Source organism: Protobothrops mucrosquamatus, unplaced genomic scaffold (genome assembly GCF_001527695.2).
Source record: "Protobothrops mucrosquamatus isolate PMUCROS unplaced genomic scaffold, P.Mucros_1.0 scaffold_45, whole genome shotgun sequence".
NCBI classification, from domain to species: domain Eukaryota; kingdom Metazoa; phylum Chordata; class Lepidosauria; order Squamata; family Viperidae; genus Protobothrops; species Protobothrops mucrosquamatus.
In genome coordinates this window covers 721227-736742 of record NW_015386121.1, presented here as the reverse complement: position 1 = coordinate 736742, position 15516 = coordinate 721227, and the positions used below count along the sequence as shown (strand labels likewise).

Sequence of the window (15516 nt, the reverse complement as noted above, 5' to 3'; positions counted from 1 at the left end):
TTACAGACATAGCTGCATTAGGTTAAAAGTAGACTGTATTAGGTTAAAAGAAGTAGACTGAAATACTAACTAGATTACTGAGGTACAAGCGGTAGCTTTAAAAAGAACCCTATCTATGAAAGTGCAACTAGTTAAGAGTCGTAAGCTATTTGTTTCACCCAGAAGAGGGAAGAGATATTTCCGGTCACCTGACCCATGCAAGGAAATTGTTCTGATCACCTATATAGTGATCTAAAGTTCATACATGAAACAAGGGAATTCTTTTAAAGATTACAATTGCTATTTTGCAGTTATACTTCAAAATATACTGGACCACAGTAAATGTTGCACAACTTTACACCTTAATACAGTTACATACAATTACAATTAATACAATCAACTGCACAGAATTTTAAAAAAATTATCAGTTTAAATAAATCCCATATATTTATGTATTCCTTTATAATCGTATTTTAAAAATCCTCCATTTTTCTTTTTCTTTTCGATTTTATAGCTTCCAACTTTTGGGACCATTTCTTAATCTAAGACTATTATTCAAAATATTTTTGTTGGGGGAAATGTTCATACCTATACAACGTCCTACTACAAAGGTTAAATTTATTTATAATTTGCAGTCTGCTAATAGTCACACTAGCAAAGACAATTCTGCTGTTAGAATATTTATCAAGCAGATTTTTTTTTCTACCTGATTATCACATTTCTCCATTTTCTCTTAACAATTAATATTAAGACGTATTATTTTCAGATATGAAGGATAATTAAAAATCACTATACTGTATGTTCAAATACAAATATGATATATTGGTATCAGCCATAAAAATAGTTGAGGGGAAAAAACCCACCCTGGATTATAGAGCATCACTGTTGAGAGGCTTTCGCAAGATTTTGAAAGATCTGACATGGACAAACTGAAGGAAGAAAGCAGTCCACTCTGTTAAAGACAACAGAAAAGTTAATATTTATTTGACTAACTGATTATATGCTATCAAGTTGTTGTTTTTTAATTTATAAGTTTTATTGGTTTTTAAAACACAAATCACATAATAGTCGATTAACAGTGTTTGCTTAGTTTACATTTGTAAGGAAAGATCGTTAACAATTGATTTCTATAATTCGTAATCCACATGTTCAAACAAATGTCTCTTTTTCTCTTAAATATTCTCTCTGGTGGGTCCCGTCATCTATATTCTTTATTTTCATTTTAATATTTTCAATATGTTTTGCTGAATCAGAGAGTTTTTCCGTCTATTTTTCCCCAACCAATTATACAATTTATTCCAGATTTCATAATAACCTGTTTCACTCTTATCCTTGAGTTCTAACGTCAGCCTATCCATTTCGGCACAGGATAAAATCATATTTATTACCTCTTCTTCTGAGGGTGTCTCATTATCCTTCCATCTCTGTGCAAAGGCTAATCTTGCTGATGTTAGGATGTGTAGTAATAGGTATAGGGATCCTTTATTGTATCTATCCTTAGTGATACCCAGCACAAAGAGTTCTGGTTTTAGCTCGATGTTCTGCATTAGTATCTCTTCTAGCCACTGTTTTATCAAATGCCAAAATTTTTGTACTTTTGAACATTCCCACCACATATGGTAGCAGGTCTCTAGCGATTCTTTACATTTCCAACATTTCAGTGAGGTCTTTTTGTCCATTTTAGCTAATCTCACAGGGAGGAGGTGCCACCTGTAAAACATCTTATATAAGCTATCAAGTTGGTTTGGACTCCTAGTAACTACATAGATCAGTGATGGCGAACCTATGGCACGGGTGCCAGAGGCGGCACTCAGAGCCCTCTCTGTGGGCACGCGTGCCGTTGCCCCAGTCCTAGGCCTTCAGCTGGGTTTTATAAAACCTTTTCGCTTTAGGCCTCTGCCGCCGCGTACAAAAAAAAAAGTTCAATCAATCAGTCAATTTTAACTTCTCGTGAGAAAAAAAAAGATCTTGCAAAGTTAGAATTGATTGATTGAACTTTTTAGTCCCACCCAGTCTGCTGTTACCACCGCAGCCATGCCCACCCAATGGGCCACACCCACCCGGCACCCGACCATGCATAAGTGGGTTTTGGGTTGCAGTTTGGGCACTCAGTCTCTAAAAGGTTCGCCATCACTGACATAAATGATTTCCTCCACAACAATAATTTTTGCATAAGAAAACTTTGGGGTGGGAAGCATACACATTGTACTTTAATCTCATTCACCTTATTGCACCAAGATCAATCAGGTACTTATGATTATAAGTAATGGAAGTTTCCTATGTACTCAATAACCTCACCTTTCTTTTCTCCCTCAGTTTGGCTGCTTCCTTGGGATGATTGAATCGAAACATATTTGTCCTCCCAAGTAATATAACAGCACCTGGCAAGAAAATCATTGAAGCCATAAGCAAACGAAAGGCAGCGACATTTCTTCAATTCAGACTAAAACACAATTTGTTTACTCCATCATGGAATGAAAAATACATATTTTAAAAAATGAGCTGTAGACTCCCACTTTTAAAAATGAAATGTCTGATGTTTGTATTCTAAGCTGGGTAAAATTGCTTACTCAGATGTTTTAAGAGCAAGAGAAAACCATTATTGGCAATAAACTTTTCTCCCAATTTAAAAGAAATCCTCCAGGCTTTTTGAAATGATTCAAGTGGAATAGAGTGTGTTTTAGTCATCATAACCATGTTTTTTTTAATATTTATTTTGCAACAAACATAAAGAAACACGAATATATTTGAAAAGAAAAAAATGTGTGGAAGCTCATAAAAACTCACACAGAGAGCATTGGTTTTGTACCAGATTATCTGAATAAATTGTACTATATAATAGCAATCATATCAATTGCTATATTAAGTGATCACCTTCAGTAAAAGTTTGGCAAGACAAAATTTCTCCCAAAGCAATCCATGATACTCTGCATCAGAAAAAGTGTTTTCCCCCATTACTTTAATAATTACATGGGATGACATAATCATAAAAGTTGAAAGGGTCTTCATGAATCAGTGACCATCCTCCCACTCTAGTTCAGGTATCTGCCTCAAGAAAGTGAAGCAAGTCTTAGAGATTTCTGTGCCTAGTATATCAAGCTTAAGTATAAGTATATCAAGCTTAACACATACATAACTACCCATTTGACAAAAGAGGATGAGTAGAATCAATCAATCAATCAATCAATCAATCCATATTTATAGTAAACTGGATATGGCAGGGAACTGACCGAATATCTAAAATCCTGTGAAGTTTACCAGAGGGTGGAGAATTGCAGGAATAATGGCATTTTATAATCCTTCTCTATCATGGAAGCTCTATACCAGAGATTGGTAGACAGTCAACATAAGACAAATTTCAAACAAGATCCCTCAGGACAACCACTTTGTATCCACTCTTGTGGCCTTCACCACTAAGTTCTAAACTGAATATTACTAAGACTGTAAATCAAATTGTAATTCATATTCTTGCCAGAATGGGTTGAACAGCAACTTAGTTTCCTGTCAAGAGATCATGTGGATGTTATGAGCTACTTACAGCATGGAACATCTCACATCTGTTCCATGTTATCATCAAACAAATAGATTAATGAGAAAGTTGAATGAAACTTGGGGTCCATGTTTGAAAAATGCATAGGAGAACATTTCAACAAATTGGAACCTCATATTGCCACAGCTTGTTTCCATGCCGAGCTGTGGTACAGCCTAGTCTGGGATTTTCCCTTGTATACAGGAAGGATAAGTCTGAATTAGTGCAGAGATTTCATTCACATATATGCTGTATAAGTATTTTGACAATGATCCGAATGCTTTTGACTATATTATTATGTCTACTCTTTCACAACCAGGAGAGAGTAGTTGAAGTAGCAGAATAGATTGAATAACATCAGTGAACAAGAAGAACAAATACAACCAAACATGAGCACAGATTCAGGTCCACTTTATGGCAACCAGAGTGGAAAAACATTAATACTTTGCACTTATTGCTTCCGTAGATTGCCATCCATTTAGAGCAATTCAAACTATTCTGGTAGGAAGATAGGTTTTTGGGGTGCTGTGATGATTTTTCCAGGCATCCAGAAAAAAAACACACGCACATACAAACTGCTGGGCAAGGTTAAAAGAGATGACAGACAGACAGTCTTGCAATATTATTTGCAAAAAAATAATAAAAAAAGGAACAGGATCTTCTGTGACATCAGCACCATGGATTAGATATTTGTCCTATCTGGTTGGTGAAAACTGATAAGGTAACTTCATCTTGGTGAAGTACTGTGGCTAAATGCATCCTTGAGTAATGAGATCATGCTACCTGATTTGAAGAAAGTGGCAATGCATCCTTGACCCAGCTATTAGCCTTTCTCCAACCTTCTCTTTCTGGAAAATGTTCTTAACAAGGCAGCAGACCTCTAGTTACACGGTGCTTTGGATGGAGCAGATTACCTAAATCCTTTTCACTCAGTTTCAGGGCAGGATACAGGAATAAGACTACACTCATTGCTCTTGCGGTGAACTGTGGTAGGACAGGGGATAGAGTGAGTATGGCCTTTCTGGTCTGTTGGATCTCTCAGTTACCTTCAGTAATGAGCATGGCATTCTTGTGAAGTCAGAATTGGGAGTGTTTTTCAGTAATCGTTTCTGATGAGCAGTTTCATTTGAGGGTGATGTATACAAGAGAAGTCAAAGCTTGGAGCCCTCCACTATGGGGTGTCATGGGGTTTGACACTCTTCTGTATCATTTTATATCCATATGGGGTCAAGGGGGGGAATAACTCCTCTTGGAATCACAGCTTATTGTAAGGGGAGGTGGAGGCCATGGTCAGGAAGACCTATGCATAGTTCTATATCAGCGGTCTTCAAACTTGGCCCTTTTATGACTTGTGGACTTCAACTCCCAGAATTCCTCAGCCAGCATGCCTGGGAGTTGAAGTCCACAAGTCATAAAAGGGCCAAGTTTGAAGACCCATGCTCTATATTGTGTACAAGTTGTGTTCATTTTTAGACCATGTATGTAGTTTTGCAAATCATCACTAATGCCTCTATTCTTTCACATTTATATGGGGTGCCCTTGAAAATGGGTATGCAGCGGTCCTAAGGAATATCACCATTAAGAACATACCCCTCTGCACAATCTGATTCTTTATAATGCTGGGGTCATCCTTGCTGCTGTTTTCTAAGACAGACAATACCTGGGGGTTTTGGAGGCTATTTGGGGACGGATGACTGCTGTTTTGCTCCTGAAGAAATAGCAATTGTTGTGAATTATGACAAGTGTTACTATGATAATAATTTTATTTTTGCATTATTACTGGTTTTGTTTTTGGCTCAATTCTATTTTAATGCTAGATCTATAATGAATGAAAGAAGTTGCTTAGAGTGATTTTATAAATTTTAGCAAATGAATAAATAAATCTGAATTTATATTTTTAATCTGATCTGTCTACTCTATACCATTGTTCCAAGTGCAATAGATTTCTATGTTCTGCTTTAATTTGCTCAAATTGAGAATAGCTCAAACATTTCTTCTTGACTTGGAGAGATAAAAAGTTATCTGGAGATTCAAATTAAAATCCTAGATTCTATTCTATAAATATTATGAACCATCACATGGATTGAAAAGACTTGAAAATTAAATAGTTCAGCAGGGCAAGAGAAGCTGGAAGAATTAATTTTCATAGATGAAAACAGAATATGGTTTACAAATGAGGAGGCATAAAATTAAGTGAGCTTGAATATAGCCAGGTGATTACATTCTGTTTGGTAAATTCTATTAATTTTCTTGTTCCAGCATAGTGCTGTCAATAGAGTTTATAGATAGAAATCAGTATCAAACAAATGTAATTTCCATGTGACATGGCTTACATTTTTCTTCAAATACTTGTACCTTGGCGTGCCTTTAATTTCATGTAAATATTCCAATCCACTATAGAAATAAAAATGTAATAAAGTTGGTAGGACTCTACTGCATCGTTTCTTAGAGAAGAAGGATCTAGTGCTCTCTTTCCATTCAAAATTATACTAACAATTCTTACTAAACTTTATCCCAGGCTAATATTAAAGATTTACTTTTCATATAACTTCATGCTGTAAAGCTATCTCAATATTCTCACTGTAATTTATGTGATGCATTGGGTTGGTCTACTTTCAATTCGTATACTCCTTTTGCAACTACTAGGTCCGAAGTTACAATTCCAGCAGCTATGCCATAGAATAGTTTCTTTTAACTCTTAAACAGATGCTTGTTACTTAACATTCTTCTTGTTTTAAAAGTTAAATTTACTATTTTCTTTTTGAAAGCTCAGGAAATCATTTAAGGGTACTCACTCAACTGTTTCAAATCAATGGGAAAAGTAAATTCTATGTGGCACATTTATATTACAATATTACAATAAAAAATCACATTTTCCCAAGCATATACAGAATTTAATATTTTGCAACTAATAGCTTTAAATAATTTAGAAAACTTTGGTTGTAGGATTTATTTTGACAAAGAAGTTAACTTTAGAGTAATTAAACAGTGCAAGAGAAGGTATTTCAGTATTTCCAACTTCATTTGAAGGAAATGTCATTCTGTTCAAAGTCAACTGTACAACCAAAAGGGATTTAGAGTTTAAAAGTATTTCTTAAGGGCAGGTGAGATGTGATACCAGTTATGCCCATACAATTAATATATGGTCTTTTTTGTTATCTCAAGAGTAATTAAGCAAAGTCTGAAGACTCTTGAGATCTTGGTAATATATGCATGTTTGCCATCGTAACCAGTTGTTCTGGGTCAGAATAGAAAACTGAGAGGCTTTTTTTTTTTTAGTAAATTAGTAAATTCAAGAAGAAGCAGACTAGGTTTTTGTTACATCTGTGCAACATGCATAATGTCCTGCTAATAGTAAGGGCACAATATCATTAAGTTATCATACAGTTTGGCCAACATACTGCAAGGACAACCAAAGCCCAAACACATCTGTTTTACTCCAAACACATTTATATTATTCTATGTAATCTAGGTTTCTCATCTAAAGGCCATCTTTTAAGCCAAATAAACCACTGTCAGCTTCCCACTATTTACGTATATGCAATAAAATAAATGAAAGAGTAATAAATGGATAACAAATGTGAATACAAAAATGAAATGTGGCAGAATCTTTTCTGGTTTCAGTTTTCTCATTCATAGCTCCACTGGTTCTCTTTCATATAAATTACATGTATGGTACTTGCTTCGTTGCATTGATCTTATATTCTGACTCTAAATTCTGTAGGTCAAATTTCATTATTCCTGTACATAGTTTCATGACCTGACTAGTACAGCATGTATCTGATTTTAAATGGTTCATTTTTTGACAATTTCAAATTTTTCCTTGGTTTATGCTTCTCACATTTCATTTTCCAATGATATACAGTACCTCCTACTAAAATATGAATTTTTCTTTCAGTAGTGGTTCCTTTGTTGATAGAATTTATTAGGGCTTTGTTCAGGCCATACTTCTGTCTCCAGATCTGCTTGTTAAAAGTTCAAAGCTTTTCCCTTGTAATTAGAGGAAAGTCTTCCAAATTGTGAGTCTTAACATCTGGCATCACTAATTCATCCAAACTTTGCAGACATAGGCAGAATGAAACAAAAATGGTTTGCTATTCCAACTTTGATTTAGAATTTTAAGTTCTTCTCCTACATGAGTTGGTTTGTCTCATGTTTGCAAAGCCCACCTGTTCTCCTTCCACCCTGTGGTAGATTACTCCAAAGATCTCCTCCTCCCTTTTGGACCTCACTAGAAGGATGACCCAGCTAAGAGTTCCCATTCTTGCAAGCATTCCTGTTCCAGTCATTGATGCTATTAAACTGTCCCATCACAGCAAAGTAGTAATGGATGCTCTCTGAGCTTGGTTGTTTTCTTGCAAATATTTCAATACCCAAAATAAGGTAACATCATCAGTGCTAGTGGTAATTGCCTAGTAATATTGCTTTCAAAATTATCCAAATTAATGGTCATCACTACAACTTGGAAAAGAATAGGAGAACTTTTTATCTGAACTTACATTCCTATACATTCTGATAAGCAATTTCAATAAACTCAGTGAAATAAATGAACAAACCACACTTTAAAGTCAGAAGAAGCTGGCATCTACAGCCATGCCTAAAGTAACAAAGTGCTAACAAGATAAGTAAAATGCAAGCAAGCAAGTCACTAAGGAGTACACTAGATGGCTGGAAACATTTAGTGCTGGAAACCAAGGTTTTTTATTTAAGTTAAATAACATTTATTAGCTACAAGTTCTTTGACATTATTTGGGGTAAGAACTCCATTATATTTAGGAAAACATCATCTCTTGTGATCCACCCTTTATATGCGTATAAATAACCTAATAAGTAAGGATAAACTTATTAATTACCCTGACAATAATATCCTAATGGATTGTGGCTCATTAACTAATAATATAATACAACCAATTAAACAAAAGTAGATTTGCATAAGTCACAAAAAGGCCTTGTAAACCCACTTCTCTTTGGATATTGCTTATTGGCCCCTGGTATAGAAGCTGTCAATAAATCAATTTATACTTTGATATATTGTATCCCCATATCTGATATAATAGTACCCTTTGGGAAAACAATTTCCTTTAATAGCAAATTCCATACCTTAGTTTTATGCTAAGTGATTACTAATTTTGCCTAATGTAATTAAGGCATAAGGCTAAAATCGGCAGATCTTAAGTTCTAGTCCCAACTTAGCATGAAGCCAGCTGGGTGACCTTGGAACAGTCACTCGTCTCAGCCCTAGGAGGCAGGAAATGGCAACCCACTTCTGAAATCTTGGCAAGAAAACTACAGGGACTAGTCCGTACACACACACACACACACACACACACACACACAATCTATAGAAAGATAATATTGTTTAGCATAACATTAGAATTTTGATTGTAACTTACTTTGAGATTTTTAAAATAGGAAGTAGAATATAGGTACTTTAAAAAATTAATTAAATAAGTAATTTTTCTGGACACCCCTTACTCTACAATAATAATACCACAATAACTGTCTCTGAATTTCCATTCCTCTTCTGTTTACTGACTGGCTCTAAACCTATATAACACTACTTATATAGCTCATGTTATTAGCAAGTCTTATTATGCTCAAATCTTTACTTCATCATCTTTATAATAAAGTTCCCTCCTACTCCTTTGCCCAACCATTTCAAATTAATACTATTTTTCAAATGAAAGGGTACAGTTAAGCATGAAGAAGCTAATTAAAATTTCTGACACAGGTATTTAAAGGTCCTAAAATTCCAGACTTAAAAATATTTAACAAATAGTTCTAAATACATGGTTCTTAAATCTAATGCTAATAATTTATGAAATATGACAGTTGTCATTTGTCTGTATTTAAGCTAGTAGCCTTAGTGAATCCAGAATATATAAATCTTTTTCTAAAACATGTCTTCTCCAGATTAAACCCATGTCATTAAGAAAAACAAAAACACGTAAGTCTCAATTTAACATACTTATAGAATTGAAGTACCTTAAACTGCATAGTATTTCTTTTTATCCTCCTCAGCATGCAGATAGTAAACTTAAATAAAATAGTGTGTGGATGCTCTATAAACCTCTGAGAGAGAAATGCACATTAAAAATGGATGCATGCTCTGTTAGGGGTTAAGACTCAAGCATTTGGAATACCATAATCCAGCTGGAGATATTGATTTTGTCCTTAGATTAGTGAGGAAACTGATGAAAAGCCTTGCATTTCTCAGAGTAACTGAATTCTTTAAAACGTGCAAAACTACAGCAGTCTTGTAATCATTTCGCTCCTTCCTTCATTTTAATACTCAGAAGCCAGAAGAAAGATTTTGTGATGAAATAGGGATGGTAAAGGAAAAAAATAAAATGGAACAGCTTTTTTCAAGACACTACTGAAAATGAAATTGAGCAAACTGAACATTGCTGCAGGCACAAGTTCAGTGCAAACATTCAGATGAATTAAATGGTCCTTGCATCGTCAAAATCCTCAAGGGACTGGCAAGGAACTGAGGTGCTTCCACTGTTGTTAACATCTGCTGTTCTTTCTTAGCTTTTGTGATTTTTTTTTTGATTTTTTTCAACAGTAATTGTTTTTTATATCTTAATTGTTTTACAGACTTACTGTACACGACTCACTTTTTCATAAGGCGGGTTGCCCATATCAATCTTGATGAATAAATGATTAAAATAAGTTTCCCTCTATTAATGTGATGCTTAATTTCTTTAAGATAAGCAGGAAATACTTGCATATATTATATTCCAAAGTGTGGCTAGGATGACTTAATTTCTGTTCACTTTGCGGAAAGATTAGACCTAAGATGCCTTGAAATCACAAACTGTTTTGGTCTCCACTAAAATAAGTTTCTATTACCACCAGCGCACACATGTACACACAAACTGCCTCACTATATTTATCTGCCTATCTGTCCTCCTCATAGCCTGATGGTTTTCAGATGCACTGGAACTGAAAGCATGATGGCTGGTAATGATAAAAATATGCAATCTTAAACACATTTGAAAAGTACCAGAGAAGGCTGGATTGGACAAGTATAGTACTTGCATCTCATTAATGTATCATCTGTATAGCTGAACTGCAATAAAATATGTAGAAGAAATCTGAACTGAGAAAAGGGGAAAAAATTCTAGGATAATACCTTGGTTGAGCTGTGTAGCCTCTGTGATTTGAATTCCATTTATAGAACACTGGGCTCCAACAAGTGGTATCAAATGAACCGTTCCATTAAAGTGTTCAAAAATGCAGTGCTCGCTTTCCAAATCAAGACCATGAAGTACTAAAACACAAAAACAGATTTGTAATAACTATTACAACAGGATTTTTATTTTCTAATCCCAAAGTTTAAATCTATTAACACTGATCCCATTAATTCCTAGATTTCATATTGTCTTTGTATTGCCTGTATACAAAGGATATTTAAAATAAGCAAGATAAGTAAACCGGTCTAGATAGAAGAAAAAAACCCAGATCAAAATGTATACATTTTTAAAATAATAATTCAAATATGGAATTGATTAGGTATCAGTGGACACTGAAAATTGTATTGTGTCAGAGAACCATACAGAGCAGGGGTCCCCAACCCACTACCGAGCCTTGAGCTGTTTGGAACCAGGCCACGGAAGTTGGGGGAGGAAGCACGTGCATGCACGCTCCATTTGCATGAGAGGCAGGCATGCATGCTCATCGCTGGCGCGGAACCATTCCCCCCTCCCCCCGCTGGTCTGTAAAACCGGAAGGATTGGGGAACTCTGATATAGAGAACCATATATGATTTCAGTAATAATAAAATCATCAGCTTTATGGCTTCTTAAGTAATTTTGTGCTATATATACATATATATATATATTCTCCAGAAAATCATATTTTAAACCTCTTCTACTTTGGGGATCAGTGCAGCTGTAACAATGATCATTCCTGAAATATCATTAAGGTACTGGAAGCGGTCAAAGATAACTTGATCTCTGTTATGAATCCTAGGAAGGAATAAATTGTGCTGAATATCATAATGTAAACATAGAGAGATTTGGTCCTATTAGCATGTAATGTCAAATCCGTCAGAATTTGGGCTTGATTACAAAATGCACAACTCCTTCATCTAATGAGCGGTTATGCACACTTGGAAGTCTATCCATTCAGTTAAGTGGAAACAGCACCTCTTATCATTCTTCTAACATGACCAACAGCTGGTCCTACTGTTCTAGTGTCTTTACTTTTTTGGAGAGTCAGCTGCTTTCCTTTGAAATGGACAGAAGGGTTCTTAAACGGTGTATCCTGTACACTGGTTTTCAAATCAGTCTAAGCCTGGCTTCAGCCTCAGAAATCATAGAATTTTCTGTAAAGGGTATGTGCCTGTTCTACAGGTAGTCTTCGACTTACGACCATTTGTTCAGTAACCATTCAAAGTTTCAGTAGGGCTGAATGAAGGAACTTACGGCTGGTCCCTGAAGTTACAGCCATTGCAGTATCCCCATAGTCATATGATCAAAATGTGGGTGCTTTGCAGCCCACCTGCGCTTACAACTGCAAGGGTGGCTTTAATTCTCTCCAATCATCTCTCCGTCTATGCCCTTTTGACCCCTTGCCTTCTGCAGCCCTAGCTGCCCTCTGCTATCTTCTTGCTCCCGTTCCTGACCAAGCATGCCCACCCTGACCCTTTGAGATGCAGTTGCTGGCCACACTAAGCTATCTTCCCCAGGTCGCACATGACAGTTTCCTCACAAGACTCGCGGAAAAGGGCCTCACACGACAGACAGCTGCCATACAAAGGGCCAGGGCGGGCATGCCTCAGCAGCAGTGGGAGCACGAAGTTGGCAAAGGTTATCTAGTATGGCGGAGTGCAAGACAGCAGGGGTATCAGAGTACAGGGCAGTCTGGGCAGTTGGGCTGAGGTGACTGGGGCTTCGTGGGGCAGCTACTTTGTGCCGCATTGCTGGGCAGTAGCTATGTGCTGCATTGCTGGGTGGGTATTTGTTTCACACTGTTGGACTGTAGTGTCACTCCTTGTTGCCGGGGTTTTGTGGAGCAGCTGGACTTCCTTGGGTGGCTGTTTTATGCCACGCTGCTGGGGCTTCCTGGAGCAGCTGGGGTTTTCTGGGTAGCTGCAGTTTCATACCCTGTGCTGCTGAGCTTTGGCTCTGTACTACAGTTCAGGGGCTTCTTATAATCCCAAAGCCACAGCATACCAAGAATCCCAAGCAACGAAGTTCTGGGGTTGTCAAAGGGCAGAGATGTGTGTGTGTGTGTGTGTGTGTGTGTGTGTGTAGGGAGGAGCAGATAAGCAGTAGCAGGGGAGGAAGGAGAGGCAGTCCCTTACCTTGGAAGAAACAAGGCTCAGGGCTGGGACAGACCAAGCTGGGAATGGCTTAAATTGGGATGGATCCTTGGCTAATGACCGGTGGAATTCAGTTAACAATAGCAACAGAGAGCTCTGGGATGGCTGCCGCTAAGCAATGCTGTCACATGATGTTGTGACTGCATTACCTAACAACAGAAATTCTTAATCGTAGTCCTAAATTGAGGACTACTTGAATCACGATTCCAAAATTTAAGCAAACCTGTGCTTTGGGCAAGTTGGAGGCATTGCCCTCTCTTGTTTTGTTAGGGTGTTATAAAACTGCCTCCTTTCATCAGCATAGATATCCACATGGGGGTGGCTCAGTAGAATCATATGCACCTTTTCTACTCAACTCTGCATGATTTCTATCTAGCCCAGGGGTAGGCAACCTTGACTCTTTTATGACTCGTGGACTTCAACTCCCAGAATTCCTGAGCCAGCATGGCTGGCTCAGGAATTCTGGGAGTTGAAGTCCATGAATCATAAAAGAACCAAGGTTGCCTATCCCGATCTAGCCTATGCTAAAGAAATTCCACGGTAGAGAGTACAACTTCTATTCACTACTTCTTTTGCTCCAGCCAAGATTCTGATATATTGTCCGGTTTTGTGCTTATATATATGTACCGTGCACCTTTACTTGTGATTCAACAACTGTACTATTTTTGTCTTTAATTTTTAATTTTATCTCTTTAGAAATCTATATACAGATGTGCAGGGGCACAAAACAAGAGAGACTATATATAGGGCTGGTTTAATTTGAGAGCTACAGAAGTATAACCAAAAATATAAATCTGCATTGCTATGAGAACAGAGACTTTTATTTGTATGCAGCATTATACTGAGAACAACGGGGAGGAATTCATAAAGTAGTAGAGAAGGGCCAGGAATAAGAAGTTTGTAATATAATGGCTTACTTCCAGTACTATAAACCTTAGTAAAAATAATGTAGCGTTCTATTTACATCAGCCATTCTTCCAAAAACCACAGGTATGATTTCTTCTGTAAGCATCCTACAATAGATATCTGCTGATGGCAATAAGTACTTTATGCATAACCCTAATCCATGGATGGGGGAAATGAAGAATGTGTGTGTGTGTCTCAGTGTGTGTATGTGTTAGAACAATAATTCTAAAGCCCCTTTCAAATTTATAAATTTAGAAATCATCCCCCTACCCCTGCAAACAACAATTGCTGGAACATCTATTAAATTAAAAGTGAAAGAGAGCACATTTACCAATATCTTGTTCTCTTGCAGCGTCTTCTCTGCCAACGTGTGTTTGCCCCTCCTAAGGAAGAAAAGTTGACATGCTATAGTCACTACAGGTAGGCCTTGACTTATGACTGCAAGTGGGACTGGATTTCTGGTCATAAATTGTTATACTCCTAAGCTGAGGCACCCATGTGTCCGGACCTGATTTTACAATATTTTTTTTGAGGGAGTTGTTAAGTGAATCATTGTGGTTGTTAAGCAAATTTTGTGGTTGTTATGAGAATGCCAGTCACAAGTGTGAATCCAATATTCCGAACGGGGCTGTTTTTAATGAAAATCGGCAAAGAATGTTGCAAATTGCAGTCATGTGACCGTGGGACACCACAATCAATTGTAAAGGTGAGCTAGTTGCCAAGTGCCTGAAATTTGTTCATGTGGCAGTTTATGGTATGGCAGACAATTTATGACAGCCACGGCATCTATTCCAGGCCCCTTGTAATTTTGAACAATCACTAAATGACCAGTTGTATGTCAAAGACTATGTGTATATAAAATCATAAAATTATTAAAAAGTTATATTAAAAGTTATGCTTTTTCCTAGAAATTTAAATCTTTTCCCAAATATTCTTGGGGCTTACATCACCAGTCAAGATTGTTACTAATTATTTTTCAGCTATTAGGAACCTTTAGATCAAAAAACCTGAAACCACTGGGTGAATTTCCTTTCAACCTTACTGAAAGGAATTTTAAATACAAGTTTAAGGGCTTTAAAAAATTTGGGGATGGGGAGGTTGATAGGTATAAACAGCAAAAGGTTATCAGAACTTTGGTTTTGGAAAATAACAAATGGACTAAGGCTCCAGATGAATTTGAAATAAGATTTTGGAGTCAATTATAAGAAATCTTCCTTCAGAAAAATGCTTTTATTTTAAATTCTTTTTTTTTTTAATGATAGGATGGGACTTTGAAGGTTGGACTCTGGAAAGAACCAGAAGGAACTAAAGAGTACAATTAAAGGAAAAGAACACTTAAATTTGAGTTACAAATACAGAAGGGAAGGAAACATTTTAACATTTGGCACGCTGAAGGGTATTTTGAACCCTGGACCCAGAAGTTAATTTTAAGATATCTGCCTCTATAGAGATACTATGTTTAAAAGATGTTATGAAGAGGAACAATTTTTACCAGAAAAGACTGAGATTGATCTGAAAGTGGATTTAAAAATGCCTTAGTGGATGTCTTTATAATGAAAAGAGATAGTATGCAAATAACAAACCAAGCAAATGATCTGGATATTTTTTCCCATATTAGATTTACAAAAAGGCTTCATAAAGCTTTGAAGAATTTTGTGAGAAGGGACAAAGTAAAAATGAAAAGAAATCAAGTTCTAGGACATAATTTGAGGGGACTAAAGATCAAGATTATTAAAAATGAAAAGGAAGGAATATAAAAATTGGCTTAGTT

General features: G+C 36.4%; 1 protein-coding gene across 4 annotated transcripts in view; it reads right to left on the bottom strand.

Moving 5' to 3' along the window:
* Nucleotides 1-15516, bottom strand: part of KIF16B (kinesin family member 16B) — a 137104-nt gene that overhangs the window by 66893 nt on the left and 54695 nt on the right. For all 4 annotated transcript variants that reach the window (XM_015811077.1, XM_015811085.1, XM_015811062.1 and 1 more), the window contains exons 14-17: nucleotides 14077-14128; nucleotides 10647-10784; nucleotides 2278-2360; nucleotides 843-931 (exon numbers count right to left, since the gene is read on the bottom strand). In XM_015811077.1, the coding sequence (XP_015666563.1) occupies nucleotides 843-931; nucleotides 2278-2360; nucleotides 10647-10784; nucleotides 14077-14128 (362 nt within the window). The remainder of the gene's footprint in view (nucleotides 1-842; nucleotides 932-2277; nucleotides 2361-10646; nucleotides 10785-14076; nucleotides 14129-15516) is intronic.